The sequence below is a fragment of the Xenopus laevis genome, chromosome 4L (genome assembly GCF_017654675.1).
Source record: "Xenopus laevis strain J_2021 chromosome 4L, Xenopus_laevis_v10.1, whole genome shotgun sequence".
In the NCBI taxonomy this organism is placed as follows: domain Eukaryota; kingdom Metazoa; phylum Chordata; class Amphibia; order Anura; family Pipidae; genus Xenopus; species Xenopus laevis.
In genome coordinates this window covers 101,725,079-101,748,316 of record NC_054377.1, presented here as the reverse complement: position 1 = coordinate 101,748,316, position 23,238 = coordinate 101,725,079, and the positions used below count along the sequence as shown (strand labels likewise).

The following is a 23,238-nucleotide window of genomic DNA, read 5'->3' as shown; positions in this document are numbered from 1 at the left end:
ACTTATTTGGCACCCCAAGAACGTTTCTAAATCTTGTGTTGCTCCTAAACTCCTTTTATATCTGCATGTTGCTCACGGGTAAAGAAAAAGGTTGGGGATCCCTGCACTACAGTCGCAAGCTGCTTTATAGGGAAACAAACAAAGATGCTCGAGGTCAGGGAAGTAAGGTGAGGGGGCTCCCCCTGCTGTTTGACAGTATAATTGTTTCCCTGCAGACCAGTTAGAGACCGTCTGAAGTTTCCAATCCGCAGCAGTCAGAGCAAGTAAAACGAAGGGGGAATTCCACTGCATACAGTCAGGTTTATTTTAAAATGGTAGACATTTTTAATTAAAGTATATTGGAGATAGATTTTTTTTTTCATTAAAGAAAGTAAAAATGGGATTTTATTTTTATGCGAGTAGGTGTGCATGTGCACCAGCGCGAATAGACATGCGTGCTCACATTGCGAATAGGAACTATCGCAGTTGCCAAACAGCCAGAGAAGGGACCGGACTAGGGAGAAGAGGAGAGTAGGTACTCTGCCTACCCCTAGTTCCGGCCCTGCCCTGGGATTGTGAAATGAATAGGCAGCAGGCAGTCAGGGGACAATGTAATTATGGATAAAAGGGTACTGGCATTTAGATGAAATGCAAGGAGAGTACTGGAAACACCTTCTCGCAGCAAAGGGGTAAGATGGTAGAGGAACATGGATTAATTGCCACTGAAATAAGTCTTATAGGGACAGCCTATTATAGTCATGTTAAAGGAAGTCCCCCACAATCACATCTTAAGCATGACAGAATAGAAGAAAACAAATGCACTACACAGCTGTAGATTTTTTATGCTATTGGTCACATGCATTTGTGCATATCAAATGTTACACGCAAAACACACCAGTTTTGCTGCATTTCTAATATTGTTCTAAGTCTCTCCACTGGATGGCAGCACACTGGATGGCAGCACAGTGCTAGAGATTGTGATGGCCATGCATCAGTTTTGCAAGTAAAAAGAATTTGCCAAATGCTTCAAAAGGTTTTAGCTTATTTTATAGCATTTACATGACATATACAAGTATTTATATCTTGATCCTTGTCCTTGCCTCTATATTACTGACAAAGTTACAGATACTGTGCTGATAGTAGTGGTAGTGCTCTCATCAAAGGGATGGCGTATCTTGAACTTTACTCACGGTATACTTAATAGCAGATAATGTATGTAGTATAACAAAGACAATGAGTGTGCAGTCACCTTGAGGGCAGTGGCCCACGGGGAGATTTGTCACTCGCAATTATTTATGCGCAACTGCGGGTGACATCTCCTGAAAATGCAAAATAACTGAAATCGCTGGCAGTAAAACCAACATATTGCAAAGTTGCCCAACATTTCCTCCAGAGGCAACTTTCGGAAAATGAAGTGATGTGTTGGTTTTACCGCAGGCAATTTCAGTTATTTCCAATGGAGATGCATTTTTGGGAGATTTGTCGCCCACGGTCATGCATTTTTATCGCAGGCAACAAATCTCCCTGACGGTCATTGCCCTGATTCTCCCTCTTACGTTTGTGGGGCATCTATTGGTTGGCTGGGGAACAGCCTTACTACTGATTAAAGCTGTGTTCCCCAACCAGTGGCTCGTGAGCAACATGTTGCTCACTAACTCCTTGAATGTTGCTCCCAGTGGCCGCAAAGCAGGTGTTTATTTTTGAATTTCAGGCTTGGAGGCAAGTTTTTGTATAAAACCAGGTTTGCTGCCAAACAGAGACTCCTGTAGGCTGACAGTCCATATAGGGGCTACCAAATAGCCAATCACAGCTCATATTTGACACCCCCAACAACACTTTTCATTCTTGCATTGCTCCCAAACTCCTTTTATATCTGAATGTTGCTCATGAGTAAAAAAGGTTGGGGACCTGTGGATTAAAGTGTAAGCTCTGTAGTAGCAGAAAGAGATACACTTCCTGTGTATACACACAACGGGACAAAGATGATCACAGTTCCTCAGAGGTGCCATTCTCCTGCTCTCTATTTGTATGGAAGTTTTAGAAGCATATTTTTCAAACGGTGAACTTTCACTTTCCTTCTTCGATAAATATGCCCCTAAAATTCCATTAATTTTCACCTCTAGTGAACTAAAGTATATTTGTTAGCAAGTGCCAACGTACAAATCAAATAGTTTTTTTTCCTATTAGGTGATCAATAGATGTAACAGTCGAACAATTCAGAAAATTCCAAACGGTATTCTAAACTCACCAGTTGGTCAACACAAACAAACAAACACAGTTATATCAGTACCAGTTCTACAGTTGATTGGAGGTGAATAGGACATCATTCTTCTCTTTCTCAGATACTGTTGTGAGATTTCCAAGTCCATATCTGGCACAGACAGAGTCAGCTATATTCTTTAACACAGTAAACTGTATGTTGGACAACTTTAGGCTATGGGCACACAGACTGAAGGCTCTGGCTGTTGTCAGCCTAAATAAATTTGCAGGCTGAGAGAAGCAGATCTGCTCAGTGCCCCTGATCCATTGATGAAAATGCAATCAGCCTGTGTGCAGTCACACGCAGCAGAGCTGAAGCCGAGGTCAGCCTGGAGATGCCTCCTTTTGCATATTTCGGCTGACGTCAGCTTCAGCTCCGCTGTGACAAACTATGTGAGACATAGGCCATATCTAATCTCCAGTTTAGCCATAAAGGCCCAGTATGTGTGAGTCAGTATCACTTTATCTCTGTAGAACCAAATATAAATGTTAGACTTCACATCAATATATACATTAGTTACTGTATGCTGGTTCAAATATTCTGCCAGCAATCACCACAAACTGAAAAGATATGCATTTTGAAATTGTTAAATAATTTATTTTAAAAACATACATCACTGTTTTGTAAAATAATATTGTAAATTAATTATTTAATATTGTAAATAATATCGTAAATTAATATAAGTATAGGAACTTCACATTTTCTTTAGTTATAGGGTAAAACTTTTGATATGAAGCATAACAAAAGTATGGGAATACAAACGTATGCAAACCTTCAGCACTGAATTTAGGCCATGGATTTATGGCTAATTACCAAGACTAGAAATAGATGCATACATTTTTTCTGTGGAGATAACAAACTTCACACCTAATTTGTGCCTGGTCTGGACTACTTTGCATAACCCACCTCCCTATAAATTTGTCCCTTCTTGGAATACAAATTATACTTATGTGTTGTTTCTCCTTTTGTCCCTCACAGTTTTTTTTTGTAAACAAAATGCTATATATATATATATATATATATATATATATATATATATATATATATATACACACACACACACACACACACACACACACACAGTGGTGTGAAAAACTATTTGCCCCCTTCCTGATTTCTTATTCTTTTGCATGTTTGTCACACTTAAATGTTTCTGCTCATCAAAAACCGTTAACTATTAGTCAAAGATAACATAATTGAACACAAAATGCAGTTTTTAAATGAAGGTTTACGTTATTAAGGGAGAAAAAAAACTCCAAATCTACATGTGCCCGTGTGAAAAAGTTATTGCCCCCATGTTAAAAAATAACTTAACTGTGGTTTATCACACCTGAGTTCAATTTCAAAGGTTATAAAGCCATTTCTAAAGCTTTGGGACTCCAGCGAACCACAGTGAGAGCCATTATCCACAAATGGCAAAAACATGGAACAGTGGTGAACCTTCCCAGGAGTGGCAGGCCGACCAAAATTACCCCAAGAGCGCAGAGACAACTCATCCGAGAGGCCACAAAAGACCCCAGGACAACATCTAAAGAACTGCAGGCCTCACTTGCCTCAATTAAGGTCAGTGTTCACGACTCCACCATAAGAAAGAGACTGGGCAAAAACGGCCTGCATGGCAGATTTCCAAGGCGCAAACCACTTTTAAGCAAAAAGAACATTAAGGCTCGTCTCAATTTTGCTAAAAAACATCTCAATGATTGTCAAGACTTTTGGGAAAATACCTTGTGGACCGACGAGACAAAAGTTTAACTTTTTGGAAGGTGCACGTCCCGTTACATCTGGCATAAAAGTAACACAGCATTTCAGAAAAAGAACATCATACCAACAGTAAAATATGGTGGTGGTAGTGTGATGGTCTGGGGTTGTTTTGCTGCTTCAGGACCTGGAAGACTTGCTGTGATAGATGGAACCATGAATTCTACTGTCTACCAAAAAATCCTGAAGGAGAATGTCCGGCCATCTGTTCGTCAACTCAAGCTGAAGCGATCTTGGGTGCTGCAGCAGGACAATGACCCAAAACACACCAGCAAATCCACCTCTGAATGGCTGAAGAAAAACAAAATGAAGACTTTGGAGTGGCCTAGTCAAAGTCCTGACCTGAATCCTATTGAGATGTTGTGGCATGACCTTAAAAAGGCGGTTCATGCTAGAAAACCCTCAGAATTACAACAATTCTGCAAAGATGAGTGGGCCAAAATTCCTCCAGAGCGCTGTAAAAGACTCGTTGCAAGTTATCGCAAACGCTTGATTGCAGTTATTGCTGCTAAGGGTGGCCCAACCAGTTATTAGGTTCAGGGGGCAATTACTTTTTCACACAGGTTTGGATTTCTTTTCTCCCTAAATAATAAAAACCCTCATTTAAAAACTGCATTTTGTGTTTACTTGTGTTATCTTTGACTAATAGTTAAATGTGTTTGATGATCAGAAACATTTTGTGTTACAAACATGCAAAAGAATAAGAAATCAGGAAGGGGGCAAATAGTTTTTCACACACATATATATATATATATATATATATATGTCAGTGCCAACATTACTTCTTTGTAATCAGCTTTGAAGAAGGAACTGCAATGTTCTGAAAGCTTGCTGTGTATCGTCTTAGTTAGCCAATAAAGGTATCACCTTCACCACTTTTGTTATGCTTCATATCAAACATTCTACCCTATAACTTTCTCAACGGGCTAACACGATACAAAAAAAAAGTTACCTGAAACCACATTTTCTTTAGTAACAGTCTAAAGAAAGTTTAGTAATAGTCTCCATCTGTTGCTTTTCAAATAGAACTGTAAGAAGTGTTTGATTGTTAAAAGGGGCATCATATATTATGGCATATCCCATATGGATAAATGTATTGTTAAGGAGATTCTTTCAATGTAATGCTGGATTAAAAGAATTTATTTCATTTTCACTTATTCCAGTTTTTCAAGATCACCTCTGCGGCATCCAAAGTGCTATCTTGCTGTAAATGTAAAAGTTGTAACAGTTAGGAGCACAATCACAGCATAGGACTTAAATATATCTAAAGATGTTCAATAATTATAATTGAATTGCAAGATTAATAGCAACATTAGCCTATATAAATAGTGTCTGTACTGGGTATTAAATCCTATAAAGAATGCCTTAAATAAACTACTGGTGTTGCTAGTTGCTGCTCAACGTTTTTGTAGCAGGGTTTCCTGGATTCCAGGGTATCTCAATAAGACTCCCAACTGTTTGAAAGTAATAACGGAACACAGTTTGCAGACCGACTCTTAGCATTAAATTGATCAACAGAGTTGATTCAAAATTTCAGGGGCAAAACAAAGGTTTTTCTTCTGAAACACTCAAACATTACCTGCCACAATCCGTGGCTAAAGAAATGGCTAAGAGACAGTTTATATATTGTCTAAATGCTTAATACTTTAAAATAATTGCAGGGTGTACTGACACAAATACCTTTGCAGATAACATTTGGTAGAATACAATTCAGCACTTTGCTCGTATCTTTATTTCAGTAATTGAGCAATATCATTAAGTAAAGAGAGTGCAAACCATACTTCTGCATTGTAACATCTGAGGGACAAAGGAGAGATCCCAGCATGTACTCAACCCCAAGGCCAGCACATCACAGCAATTAAAAAAAATGCATATCTATTTACTATTTGGCTTCTAAAATAAATTTCCGTACTGATGTGTCCCCCTTCCCGTCACTGCTCTGAGGAGATGGGGGTTCTAGATGTTTCTAAAGCAACAAGCAAACGCTAGAACAATCCAGAGGTACAAAGAGTGAAAGGTAAAATATTTCAACAAAAACAGCTCTCATACTAACAATATTTAATCTTATTTTTACAGCTTTTCAGGCTTGAGGTGAGGCAAGTTTGAGTAAATAACTTACTAAAATTTACATTTTAAAATAAAACTGTACGTATATAAGAAAACAAAGCAAGGAAGAAAACAAAGGAGTCTGCATAGGAAATCCAAACCTTAGGATGTCATTTATAATAACTCATAAGAGGTCAATCATGCCAGTTAAGGGAGAAACTGTTCTTACCTTAATAAAACAAAACCGTATGTACTTCTCAAACAGCTTTGTAGTTTCTGGTCCACAAAATGCTGTTATTGGAATGGCTGCCAGTTTCTATAATAAGCATAAAGAATAAAGGCGATGAAATGAATTACAGGTTGTAGAATAAGTAATGCAATTCTTGCACCATATACAGTAGTAAAGTTCTTAAATAGTTCTAGACATAACAATATGTACAATAACCATATTCCCAGAACATTTCCAAAATGTTTTCTCAAACAGTATTTTAGATATTATTATAAACAAATATATCACCCAGGCCTCACAGAATAGTGTCCCAGCGCTAAGAGGCCTGCCATGTGCTGGCACCATCAGCAAAACACGTGAAATATATACCAAGCCTGGACAAATAGAATTGTGACAATGAAACCTATAATACTTTTCCCACTAAATCTCAAACAGGAACTGCCTCATTCAGTTCAAATAGTCTGCTTCAATTTCAGTTACATTAATGCAGAATGGGAAGAGACAGACTGTCAGAGAAGAGAAAAATCACCGGCACAACAGGATACTTCTAGCAGGGAAACCCTTGCTCGTTTATTTGCGGATTGCATCCGCAAATAAACGAGCAAGGGTTTCCCTGCTTGAAATATCCTGTTGTGCCGGTGATTTTTCTCTTCTCTGACTGTTGTGGAGGCTGCCAATACCTCCTTCATCGAGCACCAGGTGTCACGAGATTCGGAGTTGTTCTTCCCTACTAAACCACCAATGAATTATGCTTGTTGGGTAATATAGAGGGTGTCATGATACAGGCCTGTAATAGTTAATAAAACAGGCCAAGGTATCATGAGAAATATTTCTGCCAACATCTAAATCAGACACATAACAGGCCTCTTTTCACTATGGTCAGAAGGGTCAGAGCTGTAATGCCCTCCTCCATGCCCTGGCTGATAAAAGCCATTCCATGGGGAGGGGGAAGCCCAAGGAGTGAGAACTTAAAGTTCCCAGCAAGACCCTCAAAGGTGAAGTAAAGGTTACATATAATGTATACTCGAATATATCTATCCTTACAGAACCCATACCTGTTGTAACAACAGTATAAAAACTTGATGATGGGTTTGAGGCAATTTCATCTTTCCAACGAGTCCAAACATGACTAGGTTTGGTACCCTGTATATTAGATGTGAATATCTGGGCAGGTGTAGGTCACACAGTATTGATGTTTAGTATCTATGGAATCCCTGAGAGAATTAATAACCAATGAATATAATATCATCTCTCTCCTATGTTCCAATAAGGAGTTATGGTCATTATATTCTTGGTCCAGTTCCTACTCACAGGAGGTCATAAAAACTCAATCTGTGTCCTGCTAGGCCACGCCCCCTTACATTCCTGAGGGAGGGGGGAGTGTGCAGTTACCTGATGCCCTGAAATCACTAATAAATAGTCAGCTCTTCTGACTAAATTTTGGATTTACTTTGGAGGACCAATTGCGATTGGAAGTTATCCCGTTTGTTTCCCCTTGCCTCCAGGACCAGGAATTCTATATCTTTGGAGTTAAGTATAGGTTTTCCATGTTTTCCCTTCTATTTTACAACTGTTTGTACTTGTATTATTGAATGTATGTCTCTTTTGTAACATCTTTTTTGTATTTTGCACTGTTATACCTTTTATAATATTAAAGAGAATTTAATAAGATTGTCTTTGATGCTCTAAACGAACCTAGCCTGAAAGAGTGTAACTGTGAGCCTTAACCCTCTGCATGCTGAAGTACTTGCTGAATCAGTAGGTGTATTGTGAATTATTATCTGTTAGAGAGAACAGGGGAATAGTCACATTAGGTTTCTATCGCCTGTGAATGATAGATGGTGGCAGCGAATGAGTTTTGTGGGTGTTGGTTGGTGTTTGGGGTGCTTTTGTGTTAGTCTAACCTGTGTGCAAGGTGGGTGAGAGACTGAGTGAGTGACCCCTGATAGCCACACCTAAAGTCACGTGCGGTTGGAAGTACCGTGTTCGTGACAGATTGGTAGGCAGCGGTGGGATATTTTTTATTTAGAGCATTAGTGCTTGGGTTAAGTCATTAAACCTTGCACTAAAGAACTGTAAATCCTTGCGAGAAGTTTACAGTCTTCAAAGACAAACTCAGTGCATACTATTTTTATTAAGACATACTTGCAAACAGTTTCCCTTCTTGTTTTTCTTTTCTATCTTTTATTTTGGCAAAGTGTTGCAAGATGGCAGCATTTTACAAGAGGCAGACCAAGGAGACCCTCATCAATCTCTGTGAGCAAAGAGGAATTGATGCAGCGGACAAATCGAAGGAAATGTTGATTTGTGCCTTGGTGCAACAGGAGCAGCAGAACTACACACCTGAGTCAGGAGACTATGCAACTCAGGATGTCCCAGTGATGAACTCTGTTCCTGGATCCTCTCAGCGAGAGGACAGTTCTAGCTGCAGTGGGCAGGATGACAGGAATTCATCCCTGCAAGCAGCTTTGCAATTGTTGGGTTCAAATGACCCCCAGCTGCGTCTTCAGCTTATCCTGCAATATCAACAGGCAGAAAGAGATGCAGCAGCAGCAGAAAGAGATGCAGCAGCAGCAGCAGCTGAAAGACAGCATCAACTGGAGTTAGTCAAACTCCAGCAGCAGGGATCACACTCACGGTCCAGTGAGACCCAGGAAGTACGCCCTTTAATAACATCTGTGGATAAATTTCCAGTTATGGATAAAGATGGTGACCTGGATACCTTTTTGCGGTGCTTTGAAAGGGCTTGTAGACAGTATCACTTACCCCGTGAGCAATGGGCAAAATATCTCACCCCAGGGTTGAAAGGCAAAGCCTTGGATGCCTTTGTGGACTTACCACCAGAGTTTGATGGGGACTATGATGCTATAAAAAATGCCCTCATCAAAAAGTACCATCTTACACCAGAAGTATACCGCAAAAGATTTAGAACTGTGCAGCGCGGACCTACAGACAGCTACTCTGATGTTGTGAGTAGTCTGAGAACCGCTTTTAGATCCTGGTTGAGAGGACTCTCTGTTACATCATTTGAGTGCCTGGAAGATCTGATGATAAAGGATCAATTTTTGCACACGTGTCCTATGGAAGTGAAGCAATTCATTATGGACCACGAGCCCAAAACAGCAGATCAGGCAGCAGAGATAGCAGACACATATGCTGCAAATAGGATGTCTGACCACCGCAGGTCATCTGTACCAAGCTACAAGGAGCGATCAACAGGAGGAACCGCACACAGCAGTCTACAGTCTGGTGAGAATTCATCTTTTGGGGGGTCTGTTGCGGCTGTGGGGCAGAAGGATACCCGCCAATGTTTTTCCTGCAACCAGATGGGCCATGTGAGGACTGACTGTCCACAAAAGAAGGAACCAACTTCACCTGGACAGCCTGTTGTGATGCTCGTGTCTGGTAAGCATGAGAATCTACATCATCATATGCAGTCTGTGATTGTGGGGGACAAAGTGACTCAGGGACTAAGAGACTCAGGGTCTAATTTTTCTCTGGTGCGTCCAGAGATGATAAACACTGGGGACATTATTCCTGGAAAGACTTTGTCCATAAAGGGAGTGGGTGGGAGCCACCCAAAGGTGCCTGTGGCAAAAGTTTTCTTGGATTGGGGTGCGGGGAGAGGTCTAAGGGAAGTGGGTGTAACTAATGAAATTCCTGTAAATGTCTTGTTGGGGAATGATTTGGGTTACATGATAACTGCTTTTGTGCCCTATGACCAGGTCTCACTAGGTCCAGCCGCGCTGGAGTGTGGCCACCCACCTCAACAGGTAATTGTAAAAAGTACAATGCAGCAAAGTAACTGGGAGGGAGGACTGGGAGGCAGGAGCCAGAGTCAACCAGTGCCTGAACCAGTGTTGTCCCAAAGTAGGGATAAGAAGGGAGAGGGGGAGGAGAGGTTTCCCCTAGGAGTCTCCCTGGTGCAGCCCGGTAGTATACCGGCAGTGAGGGATTTCCAGCGTGTAATCCCTGATCCTGTACCCAAACTGCCCGAGGTCTTGAGTGGGGGTCAGCAGCTATGCCAAACTCAGGAGTCAGTGCAGAAGCATGAGGGACAGGTGGTTAGGACTCAGAGTAGGGTCCTAGTGGATAGTGCCACTCAGGCTGGGGAGAGTGATGGTAGTGGTGGGCCAGGAATAGCCCTCATGCCAGAACCAGTACTGAGGGGGGCTAAGGTGGTCAGTACTAAGGAGGAAAGGCTGACAGTACCAGGAGTTGCTCCCAAGTCAGATAGCAACAAAGTAGTTTTTCCAGAAGTCCAGAGTATTAAGGATGAGCCCAGTGGTATGCCAACCCAAGACTAAGCAGGTCAGTGGAAACCAGGGTGGCATCAAGGGGGTGGGAGGCCTCCAGCTACTTTCTATGTCTAGGCCCAGGGAATGGGAGATTAGAGATAGGCTGGAGGGCCCCTCAGTGAACAGGGTGGGAGGCCGCCAGCTAGTTTCTATGTCTAGGCCCAGGGAATGGGAGATTAGAGATAGGCTGGAGGGCCCCTCAGTGAACAAGGTGGGAGGAATAGGTCAGGTGCCTGAGGAGAGCAGTGATAGACCATTGCCTACTATGCAAACCTGCACTCTGTCCAGAGACAGTGCAGATAGAGGCAAAATGGGAAGTATACCTACATCAAACCAGTCCAGTACCTGGGATTATACTGATACAGCCCTCAAGGAACAAGACTTTAGGCCGGGGAGGTAGCCTGATCCCTCATACTGTATAACATGAATGGATATTTCGATAATGACCTGGCTATGGTTATGGATTTATGTTTTTATTGTGGCAAGGTTAAGAGTGACCTGTAAGTCAATCTCCCCTTGCTCACTCTAAAAAGGGGAGGTGTCATGATACAGGCCTGTAATAGTTAATAAAACAGGCCAAGGTATCATGAGAAATATTTCTGCCAACATCTAAATCAGACACATAACAGGCCTCTTTTCACTATGGTCAGAGGGGTCAGAGCTGTAATGCCCTCCTCCATGCCCTGGCTGATAAGAGCCATTCCATGGGGAGGGGGAAGCCCAAGGAGTGAGAACTTAAAGTTCCCAGCAAGACCCTCAAAGGTGAAGTAAAGGTTACATATAATGTATACTCGAATATATCTATCCTTACAGAACCCATACCTGTTGTAACAACAGTATAAAAACTTGATGATGGGTTTGAGGCAATTTCATCTTTCCAACGAGTCCAAACATGACTAGGTTTGGTACCCTGTATATTAGATGTGAATATCTGGGCAGGTGTAGGTCACACAGTATTGATGTTTAGTATCTATGGAATCCCTGAGAGAATTAATAACCAATGAATATAATATCATCTCTCTCCTATGTTCCAATAAGGAGTTATGGTCATTATATTCTTGGTCCAGTTCCTACTCACAGGAGGTCATAAAAACTCAATCTGTGTCCTGCTAGGCCACGCCCCCTTACATTCCTGAGGGAGGGGGGAGTGTGCAGTTACCTGATGCCCTGAAATCACTAATAAATAGTCAGCTCTTCTGACTAAATTTTGGATTTACTTTGGAGGACCAATTGCGATTGGAAGTTATCCCGTTTGTTTCCCCTTGCCTCCAGGACCAGGAATTCTATATCTTTGGAGTTAAGTATAGGTTTTCCATGTTTTCCCTTCTATTTTACAACTGTTTGTACTTGTATTATTGAATGTATGTCTCTTTTGTAACATCTTTTTTGTATTTTGCACTGTTATACCTTTTATAATATTAAAGAGAATTTAATAAGATTGTCTTTGATGCTCTAAACGAACCTAGCCTGAAAGAGTGTAACTGTGAGCCTTAACCCTCTGCATGCTGAAGTACTTGTTGAATCAGTAGGTGTATTGTGAATTATTACCTGTTAGAGAGAACAGGGGAATAGTCACATTAGGTTTCTATCGCCTGTGAATGATAGATGGTGGCAGCGAATGAGTTTTGTGGGTGTTGGTTGGTGTTTGGGGTGCTTTTGTGTTAGTCTAACCTGTGTGCAAGGTGGGTGAGAGACTGAGTGAGTGACCCCTGATAGCCACACCTAAAGTCACGTGCGGTTGGAAGTACCGTGTTCGTGACAGAGGGACTAGTGCTCACCTACCATTAGCTTTATGATTCTGTTCTAGTCCCCTAATAAGAGTCACTTTCATTGCAAGAGGCGCAGAAAAGTCAGATTACCGTATAAAGGATTTTGTAGAAGGCAGGCTTGAGGAGGACACCAACTTGAGTGGTGGTTGCTTGGGATGGTTGATGGACAGGCTAGGGACATCTATGAAAATGTGCACATTGACAGTAACTCATATCAACCAATGAAATCTTCTGTTTTATTGTTATACCTGCATATGGCCGGAAAAGCTAATCTCAATTGCTGCTGTGCATTACTTCTTAGGACCAAATTTACCCAGTGTTGATAAATGAGCCCATCTGTCTATTCTTTTCTTGCCCAACGTATTACTGTAAAATTGTGGTTATCAGGCCTGTAAAATATTGTCTTATTTTTCAAGTGGCTGTATGCTGCTATTGACCTGATTTATGGGTAATCCCACATTATACAGTATTAATGTAATTATATCAGAACATACAAAAATTAAATATACTAATACTTTTCCAAAATACTCTCGCCCCACCAAAAAGATACCTTCATTTTAATCATCCATTTCACAAACTTGTAATCATAAGGTTCATCTTCTTTCATATCAGAAAGATCCACATCTAATAAACAAAAAAGCATCCAGTCAGAACAATGATGGTACAGAACCCAAGAGAGGGAGAGACACTGCTGGATGTTATGCACTTTATGAATTATTTGCTTAGCCCTGAATCAAATGATCTGATTTCTGTACTGCTAATCTTAGAATTTACCAGAAACATTATTATTTGTGTCTTAGGTTTCTCTTCTTATACTGCTATGTCACTGCTATTACAGTGGAATTACAAATGCCTAATGTTATGAGAATGTGGGTCTAATTTCCGACAGAGGATGAAATTTGACTCAATCAAAGAAAAGCAAAAACTCTAGCAGTTAGTGTGGCACTTTCCTGCATCTTTAGGCTGTGGTTTTGTGATGCCCTTATTCCTAAAATTGCTAAATTAAGAATTATGTTAATAAACAATTGGATTACCTAACACTGAAATATCAGCAACCATAAAATAGCCTCCTTCTGGAATGATTGGCTTTATTCCGGCTTCCTGGAGCAAGCAAGCCATCCGATCTCTCTTAGCTTCCAGCTCCCGGGGAAGTGAGTTGAAATAACAGTCTGGTTCCTCCATCCTTTTGAAGTCTTTAAAAAGGGCAGGAGCCAATGCTTCCTGTATTGAACATAAAAATAAGAAATATATATATATATTTATAAACACACAAAAACATAGTTACAGGATCCGTTATCTGGAAACCCGTTATCCCAAAAGTTCCAAATTATGGAAAGGATGTATCCATTTTATCCAAATAATCCAAAATTTTATCTCTGTTATAATGAAACAGTACCTTATACTTGATCGAATCTAAGATATAATTAAATGTTACTGAATGCAAAACCAGCCTATTGGGTTTATTTAATGTTTACATGATTTTCTAGTCAACTTAAAACATGAAGGTTTCTTTAAAGTCACCGAAATATTTATTATAACAAGCACAGTGATATTATAAATATTTTGGTGACTTTAGAGGAGAAGGGAAGGCTAAAATTAAGTAAGCTTTGTCAGAAAGGTCGATATAAATACACCAGTAAACCCTCAAAGTAATGCTGCTCTAAGTCCTCTGTCAAAAGAAACACAGCATTTATTTGCTTTTATTGGGCTTCTGTATCAGACTTCCTGTTTTCAGCATAAACCTCCAGGGCTTGGGCTTGAGCATTCTCAATTTGCTCCTCTCCCTCCTCCCATCCCTGCTGTAATCTGAGCTCAGAGCTGTAAGTGAGCAGAGAGAGACTCAGGCAGGAAGTGATGTCACACCAAGCTTATATGGCAGCTTCAATCCTAAACAAACAGAGACAGTGTCTAGAGCTGGAGTATGGTAAGCATACTGCAGAATAAATATAGCGTTCTAGCATGCACTATGGTGGCTAATCTGTTGGCAATAAACCGTCTTGGAGCTTTCCTTCTCCTTTAAAGAAACCGGTGTGCTGGTCCCTCTTGAACAGTTGTATACATTTACTTGGCCAATTTAGATAGTGTATACTGATATGGAAAAATTACAGACATTTCAACCAACTCACAATATAAGAAATTAATCACTATACTGGGATGACAAATACGATTTTACATGCATGAACATGCAGGAAACTATTTTAGATATTATCACCCAATTCTTTTTCTTGTATTTTTGTTATGTGCTTTTTGTATTTTGGGATATTTGATTTAACCTCTGAGGCATACTGTACAATTCCACCACCATTTGGCCCTGCTAAAAATAATGTAAACATTAAATACACACAACAATATTGGGATCAAGTACAATCTACTGTTTTATAATTGCAGTAGATATGTTATCATTTCTAAAAATAGAGTCAAAGGGGTATATTTATCAAAGAGTGAAGTTAGAGGTTGCCACAGTCCTCTAGAGTGAAATTCTGCCATTTCTATGGGATTTTTTTTAAGTATTTATCAATGGGTGAAAGTGAAAGTTCATCCTTTGATAAATATGCCTTTCAAAATCCCATAGAAATGAATGGCGAGTGGCGGAATTTCACTCTAGAGGACTGTGGCAACCTCTAACTTCACTCTTTGATAAAAGGTATCCTATACCTGTAGTTTGATAAAATTATTCCTGGTTATAGAACTTCATTTCCAAAGAGAAATAATTGGTCATTCTTAAAACAGGGTTACCAAACCCATAGGGTTCTCACACACTCGACTAGTCAATTGCTTCAGATGGCCAGCATGCTATAAAACTGCAGGTCCTGACCTGAGATTAAAACATAAGGCCTTTGCATTTCAAATCTACATAGACCCAACCACCCCAGCATAGGTCCATTGTAAAGTGGCTGTCTATGGCATCTTTCAGCAGACCCTCTGGCCCATTTGCCAGAAAATACAGATTGCTAGTCTGGGCCTGTATACAGTAAATGGCCCTCATTAAATTGGAGCATAAGCACATGCAAAGTTTACCCTAGCCCTCCTTAACCTTGTTACCACAGTTTGTTATTTGGATTATAATAAAATGACGACACTTTCATGATGCTAAAATCAACCAGTCTCTATGCAGGGCAATAAAAATCTACTAGGACTACTTCTGGTCAGGTGGCCAGCTCTGATCTTTACCATCTGAGAAGAAGCTTGCATTCATTAGCATCTTTACAATCACCTGACTGCTGATTACCCTTGCTTGTGTTTCTGCGCCAACCCCACAATGTAAAATGTATACACAGGTTTTACATTTTCTTTTACCTACTTGCAATGGAGTCGGACAGGTGTACACACAATTCTGCTGGACTGTCTGCAAATGACTAATAAGATGTGCTGGACCAATGGACCAACCAAGCTGAAAGCAAAAGGAAAAAGGCATGAAACATTTGGTTCATCAACATCTGAGGAAATATACATTCTTTGATCTTGATTCCTTTTCTCCATCTGTGTTCAAAATACTCCTGAAATGACCTATAACTTAAGTTCACTGAAACCACAACTGAAGAGAAGATCTCCCTGTATGTGGACATCAATGTGATTCCTTTAAAGGGGTGTTATATAATGGCTAATTCTAAGTGACTTGTCAATACGCCTCCATTTTTTCTTTTTACAGTTTTTGAATTATTTGCCTTTCATACGGACTTTCTAGCTTTCAAAGGGAGGTCACAGACCCCATCTAAAAACAAATGCTCGTAAGGCTACAAATTTATTATTATTATTGCAATAACAGTCAGTTTCGCTGCAGCCAAAAGTTTTGTGAAACTGCGGCAAAAATTCACCATACATTTAGATTCGCTGGTCAAAACATTCTCGAAAAAAAAGAAAGACACGCCAAAAAAAATTGATGTACATCCAAAAAATGGTTTATGAACTTTTCACCAATTTTTTTTTCGGGAAGTGAGATATGACAAATTCCCTCATCATTAGTGTTTAATGAGGTGCTGGGGTGCTCTCCACTGGGGAGGATGAGGCATATGGATTTTCAGGGTAAAACTTGGGTTTTTACATGACTTACATATTTCACATATGAACGATGAGTGATATCCCTGCAGTGAGCACCAACTATTTGGTTTTTTGGTGTGCCAACACCATTAATGTGGACATGGTCTTAAAAGATCTTGTGGCAATATGGGTGTGGTTTAATTTTTGGCCCTCCATTATTGGCCTTCCACTACTTAGGCCAGAAAAATTCCGGCCCTTGGTACCACAGAAGTTGGAAGCACTGCATTAAGGATAAACTTGAATTCTGGTTTGAAAAAAAAATTGGAAAAAGTGCTTGCTCCTTCTTTTTGACCCTTTGCAGGAGATTCTGTTCCCATCACACCCGCTAAAACAAGTCATTATTTTTAAATACCCGAGAATTATAATAACCCTGATATGTCCTTGTTTCAAGCCTTAAGACCATAAATAACCGAGGGAGCCTACAACTGAAATTATGGGGAAAAACAACAGCCTTTAAAATAAAATCTTTCTAAATCTTACCAAATTCATATAAGCTCTCCTAAACTCCCACATTATTACTCCAAAGGGGTCTTTACCCAGATGCCTAAAGTACTCCCTCCTTGTAGCAAACCAATGCCCCAAGTATTGCTTTCATAAGCTTTAAAGCTTAACTAATTCTGGGCTTCTGTACCAACCCAAGGCAACCACAACCCTTTAGCAGTAAAGATCTGTGCCTACAAAGATACCCCAGTAGCTCCCCATCTTCCTTTCTGCTCATTCACTGCACATGCTCTGTACTGCTGTCACTTATCACATATTACCACAGTATTGCAATCTAGTTGTTACAGCGGGTTATACTATAAAGTCAATACAATATGTCAGAATGAAAAACAGATTTAGTTTATCTTTTTTTTTCCTAGAAAGCTGTTTAAGTATATGGTGTTACGTTTAGATGTCCTATCAAAGGATTTGGGTTAGTTCTTCCTTACCTTCCATCCTGTTACACTAAATGCCTTCCCTGCACTGCCAATTGTGATGGTCCTTTCCCACATGCCAGGCAACGTAGCTAAAATATACACGAGGTGCACTTTAATGTGGGTTTTACAGCTTTGATAGCAACAGTTCTAAATAACATTATGTTTCATGAGCATACATTGTTTGGAAGATGAAACATGGGCAGTTATTTATTAGCCATTCTGCCATGATATACTTTCACCCACCCTTGTCCTCCTATAATTACTACAGTGCTAGAGGTAGTAAGGCCATGTGAGCCTCAAACAGGCGAAGAGGCTTGGGAATTTATAATACTGGGTGCAGATACTTAAGACTGCCTTTTTAACTGCTTTGACCAATTTTGCTCAACAAACAAACAAAAAAATAAACAATATTGTTGTACCGGAAACCAGTACCTATTTTCACATGCTTATTTCCATTGTACACAAGCCATTCATAAACCTCATCACTGATGCATAGAGTTTCATGTTTTATACAGAGATCAGCAATTACTTGCAATTCTTCTTTAGTGTATACCTAGAAGAGACACAAAGGGAAATGTTTACAATTTATCACACAAATCCTTTTACTCCTCCAATGCTAATGGTACACATATTTTGAGGTGGCCTCTCATCCCAGCCTACCAACAGCATTGCCTGTCAATGTCAGCATCTTTCCTATTCAAGGGTTATATTGCTTGCTGTAGCCCTTCCCTAAAGGCCTGTAGCAATCAAAAACACTTGCTTACTGCAAACTGAAACAGGAAATTATTTCCTTTGTCCCTTGTGTTTTTTTTTTTTTTAAGTCTGATCATTAATTATTTTGCTTAGTTACAGGAGAGTTTTTCCTCACTGTGCCGCCTTGTGGACACGTTTAAAAATGAAATTTCTTGGCAGCATGTTCTAGGTTTTCATGCTTTTTATGTGTGGAGATCCAAAATGATATTGTCCTCAAAATGTCAGTTTTTGTTGCTGCAGAGAAATCAATTTTTAGAAATTATATTTGGGGTTGAGCAAAAACACACTTTTTTTTTTATTTACAAGTGCAGGGTGACAGTATTCATTTGCCTTTTAAGGGCTCTTACACATAAGCATTTTTTTTTTTAAACTCATGCTAAGCGCGCAAAAATGAATGAATTTTTTATGCAACGAAGTGTGTTTTTTTACCTTCCAAACACAACCCTCTGTTCTATTGATAGCTGAACACGCGTCAAGCTCAAAGAAAAAGGAACATGTTGCATCTAAACAATTGCAATAAAAAGGAAATTGAGTAAAACACAACTCAAAACGCTCATGTGTAGAAACAGGCAGCATATAATGGAATCAATTAGCGAATGCGTTTGTGCTCAAACATGCGTTAAAACACACGTTTCAGAAAAACGCCTGTATGTAAAGCCCTTAGTATTACTTGTCTTTTAGACTTTTAGCAAGGTCACGCATGTGGCCCCACTTTATGCAGTTAACTCTGGATAGGTGCTAGCTACATCACAGCAACCAACTGTTGCATTAGGCAGAAAGGAAAGACCACTTACTAATGTGTAACATTAATTTTGGTATATGTATTGGTTTGTTTTTTGGATGGGTGCTTACCACTATGCAATGGTCAGATGCTACAGCAGTGGCATATAATAAAATTGCCAAAATAATTGGCAATAATGAAGATAGAATCCAATATATCTAGTGAAAGGGAAATGCATTTTACAGGACAAATAATGATAGAGATGTGGGAACGAAGCAGTAACCAAAAAATGTGTATGGCAGGTTCATGGTGCACATGGATCCTTGTGCATCAGAGACAATATAGCCTGGCACCAGAGTGGACAGTTCCATACCAACAGCTTCTCACCGCTTAGATTGGTATTATGCTGCACACTTTCTAATATAAACTCATTACCTCTCCACTAAAAGGAAAATTGGCTGAGGAAGCTCCTGCTATATCAACACTACTCTACTACAAAAAGGCCTGTAACAGGCTATCACACTGTGGTTAAACCTGAACCAGAGAACCCTCATAACTTGTCCTGGTATAATAATATCCTATCACTTCTGCACCTTGAACATTTTAGAGAAAATGTTCATAAACTATAGCTGTCACTTACTTCTCAAGTACATAACAAATTCTCTGTTTTGCCATTCCTGACCGAAGGTGTAGACATCAGACATCATCAGACCATGCAGCCTAAGAACTATAGCCCTGTCTTTGTCTAGTAAAACAATAAAAATCACCTTTTTTGCAAACACGAAAGTACACGATGTGTAGTGTGTATTTATAATAACGTGTGCCTATGGCTAGTACTCAGAATGTGTTGTCTGCAATGCAGCCCAGTAACTCTCACTGGTAACAACATCATTGAAGCCAATGGAGAATGCAGCATGGCACTCTTAAATTCTTGTGACATATACATTAGAAAAGGCAGAAACAAAATAACTGGAGATAAGTCCTACCTTGCCCATAGGGTTATTTGGAGTATTTAATATAATAGCCTTAGTTCTGGGACTAAATTTACTAGCCAGCTCATCTGGATCCAAAGTCCAGTCGGAACTAGACATAACTCCATTGCCACTGGATTTCTGTAAATGTCAAATTAATACAGACAAAGTATTATAGACACAGTTGTGTAACTTAAAAATGCAAGAATCTACAAATTAATTTCTCATTAATATTTGTAGCAGAAGACTGAACACCTAAATTAAGTGCTTTACCTTGATAAAGGGCTGTGTTGGTAACTCAGTAGGGCTCATTTATTAACAGTAGGAAAATTTGCACCTGCACATTAACCCATAGCAAACAATCAGTGATCATTTTATTTAAGCCAGTTGCAGATTGAGCACTGAAAGAAATCATCTGATTGGTTGCCATGGGTTACTGCCCAGGTACAAATTTGCCCACTGTTTATAAATGGGCCCCAGTGAGTAATACAAATGGTGCATAATAGCCTGGTATCAAGGTATGCATCCAGGAAGTGGCATGACTAGGACTTCAATGCCCATCCACCCAATAGCTAACAAGGTCAAGTAATAATAATAATGTGTCAGCTGGTGGTGGGGGGAATATGGTGTAGTCAGTGGTCCATCCTATAAGCAGTATGCTGATAAGAAGGATCAAGGCCACTGATCATGCACATTTTACTGCTCTATAGAGAGGTAGAATACTATGCTATGAAAGGAGGTAGAATAAAATAGGGAACACCCTTTAGGCATGTATTGTATCTTTTTAACACATATTTAATTCAGGTATTTGTTTGCAGCCGTCTTTCTTTTGACAACAGTGGCCTTCTTAGTGATTTTAAGATTTGTATTACAATCCTAATACTACTACAAATGCTACTTGCTGATTGGTTGCTCCTGGGCAAACTTACTCGTTATTTAGTAGTGATGTCAAAGCATGTCATGCCTGAGAAATAGCTATGGTAAACATGAGGTCTCCGTTAAAAACCGTGAACCTTTCATGTAATAAGTATAAGCTAATTCATACTTAATAAGATATACACTATTCCTACCATGTACTTACACATCTCAGTGGGATGGTCACAGGCGTGGCTCCAGCCATTTTAACCATGGGGTCATAGCAGTCATAAAATGGTTCAATTATAATCACCTAGTACATAAATTGCAATAATTAGAAATAACAAGAACAACTTTACAATAGAAAAAACATCTACATGCAGTAATTTGTATAGCAAGTCTACAGACAGGACGTCACTATGCTTCATTGTGCGGTAAAGTCTGGCCTGTAAACATCTAACACCTACAGTAATGTTACCATTACATATTTTCTCTTTTGGCTAAAAAAAAAACAGTAAAGCAAATAGCTCAAACAAAAATCTCATATCAGAATGAACTGTATGATGTAAATATTTCACAATGAGTTTTTTAATTTTCCCCTAACCCTAATACTTTCCAGTGCACAATTATTACAATTTTACAATTTAAGTTACGGTAGTTGAGATTACTAATTAGAGGGAACATTGCCTAACAGAGAACCTGACATATGGGGCCTACTGTCACAGCTATTAGAAGTACAATAAGCGCAGTGCCATGAAATAAAGAACTAAGGGGAATTATCCTACAGAAAGGTCCGCTATAGCATGGGCCCAGCAGGAGAATCCCTAGTATCACGACAGGTTGGCTTTGCAGAACATTTGCAGAAAGGGAAAGAAATATTGCTTTCAACTGAAATTACAAATAATAGAGACACTCATGGATGATGTTTAATGTCTGGATAGTAAGGGATGCCCTGAAATCCCCCAATATGTCCCCTATAAAAAACAAACCTAAGGCTAGATGAGATGAGGAAAGTAACCTTAGAATCATTCAAAGTGCTTAATTAATGTATATGTCATGTAAGAATGGAAATTTCTTACATTATGCAATTTTTTGGCTGATGTTCCCCAACAAACTAGCAGGTAGTTATAATACTTACCTCATCTCCTTCTTCAATTAGTCCTTGGACTGCACTAAAAAGGGATCCATAAGCACCCACTGTCACAAGAATTTCATTGTTTGGGTTTATTTTGCGCCCACACACATTTCCATAAACCAGAGACAAAGCTTCTACAAGTAGTGGATGACCCTGCAATTATAAGCCAACACAAGATTCTATATTTGATTGATAGATCTAGAATGTAGGAAAATTACAGAGGAAAATTGCAATAAAATACATAAAGTTGCATTTAGTACAGTGTGTATAATATAATATAATGGTGTACCTATGATTTTTCAGAAATTACTTTCTTGGATAAAAGTGTAACATTGGTGAACGGAAAGTAGAGTACAGTTTTGCATGTGAAGGAAATGGACTGGAATAATCTTTTATTATATAATAGTAACCATCCCCCACACATAAAAGAGTCAGTCTCATAGTTTACATAGGTTACAGGTTACATAGCACAGATAAGCTTCGTCCAATACAATTGTGTTTTATATTACGTGCTATTTAACCTGTGCCTTTTCTTCTTTTTTTATCAGTTTGAATGGCTGACCCCATGGCTACACAGCAGCTTGTTTATATGAACTATAGTAGTCTTTCTGAGGCAAAACACATAGCTTTTACCAGTGCAGAGAAACTGTACATTATATTTTAATTACTTTGATTCTTTCAGATTTTGCTGTTACTGTTCCTTTAAAAACAGAGAAGTCAGAGGTACCATAAACTGAGGAGTTGGAGTCGAAGGATTTATGTACTGACTCCACAGCCCTGCGTGACCTTGGAGATGATGGAACCCCAGGGTATGAATCATGATTACGATTTATATTGTTTTGTTTGACCTTTAAATATATATGTTTCTGATATGGGTGCGGAGTCCAGGCGTTTATGGTTATAAAGGGGATGTACTGGGATTTGTGAGCGTTCATGTTTGATAAAGGGACGAGTATCAGTCATGTGTTTTCTGTGCAGTTTTTCTGTCCTTTGTTTTCCTATTTTTTCACTAATGGCAAAAGTTAGACACCATAAATCTGCAAACTGTGCTACATTGTGTGAGTATATACACAGGAAAATATCCTAAAACCTCACCAAGAGCAGGCATTTTTTCCACAGACAGAACCCGTGGTGTGCCATGGTCCTAAAGAGGGCACATGCAATTAACAAAGTAGTCATGGCCTCTATTTCTGCTTCCAATGTTCTGTAATATTGCTAATTTTTACTTACAAAGCCCCGCGTGTACTGATTCAACCTGTCAATGGCTGCAGCCTGAGCTAGGCCTTCTTTTACATAGGAAGGAGGAGATATATCTGGGAAACCTTGACCAAGGTTTACAACAGCAGGATCTGCAGCTAGCGCTGTAAATTGAACCCTGAAAGGAATGAATACAAATGTTACCATTTACAGTAAAAATAACAAACAATACATCTTATTTTAGGGTGCATGCAAGTTACGGCTTTCAGTGTCCTGAAATTATCAGATGAAAATGAACCATTAGTTATGATA

The 23,238-nt window shown here is 39.4% G+C and overlaps 1 protein-coding gene across 1 annotated transcript in view; it reads right to left on the bottom strand.

Moving 5' to 3' along the window:
* Window positions 1-2,814: 2,814 nt before the first annotated feature.
* kyat3.L (kynurenine aminotransferase 3 L homeolog) overlaps window positions 2,815-23,238 on the bottom strand; it is a 33,306-nt gene continuing 12,882 nt past the window's right edge. Inside the window, 11 exon segments of the mRNA NM_001087271.1 lie at window positions 2,815-5,201; window positions 6,273-6,359; window positions 12,890-12,963; window positions 13,374-13,560; window positions 15,641-15,730; window positions 17,307-17,383; window positions 17,727-17,847; window positions 19,755-19,880; window positions 20,821-20,907; window positions 21,733-21,882; window positions 22,960-23,104. Of these exon segments, the coding sequence (NP_001080740.1) occupies window positions 5,148-5,201; window positions 6,273-6,359; window positions 12,890-12,963; window positions 13,374-13,560; window positions 15,641-15,730; window positions 17,307-17,383; window positions 17,727-17,847; window positions 19,755-19,880; window positions 20,821-20,907; window positions 21,733-21,882; window positions 22,960-23,104 (1,198 nt within the window). The 3' untranslated portion in view covers window positions 2,815-5,147.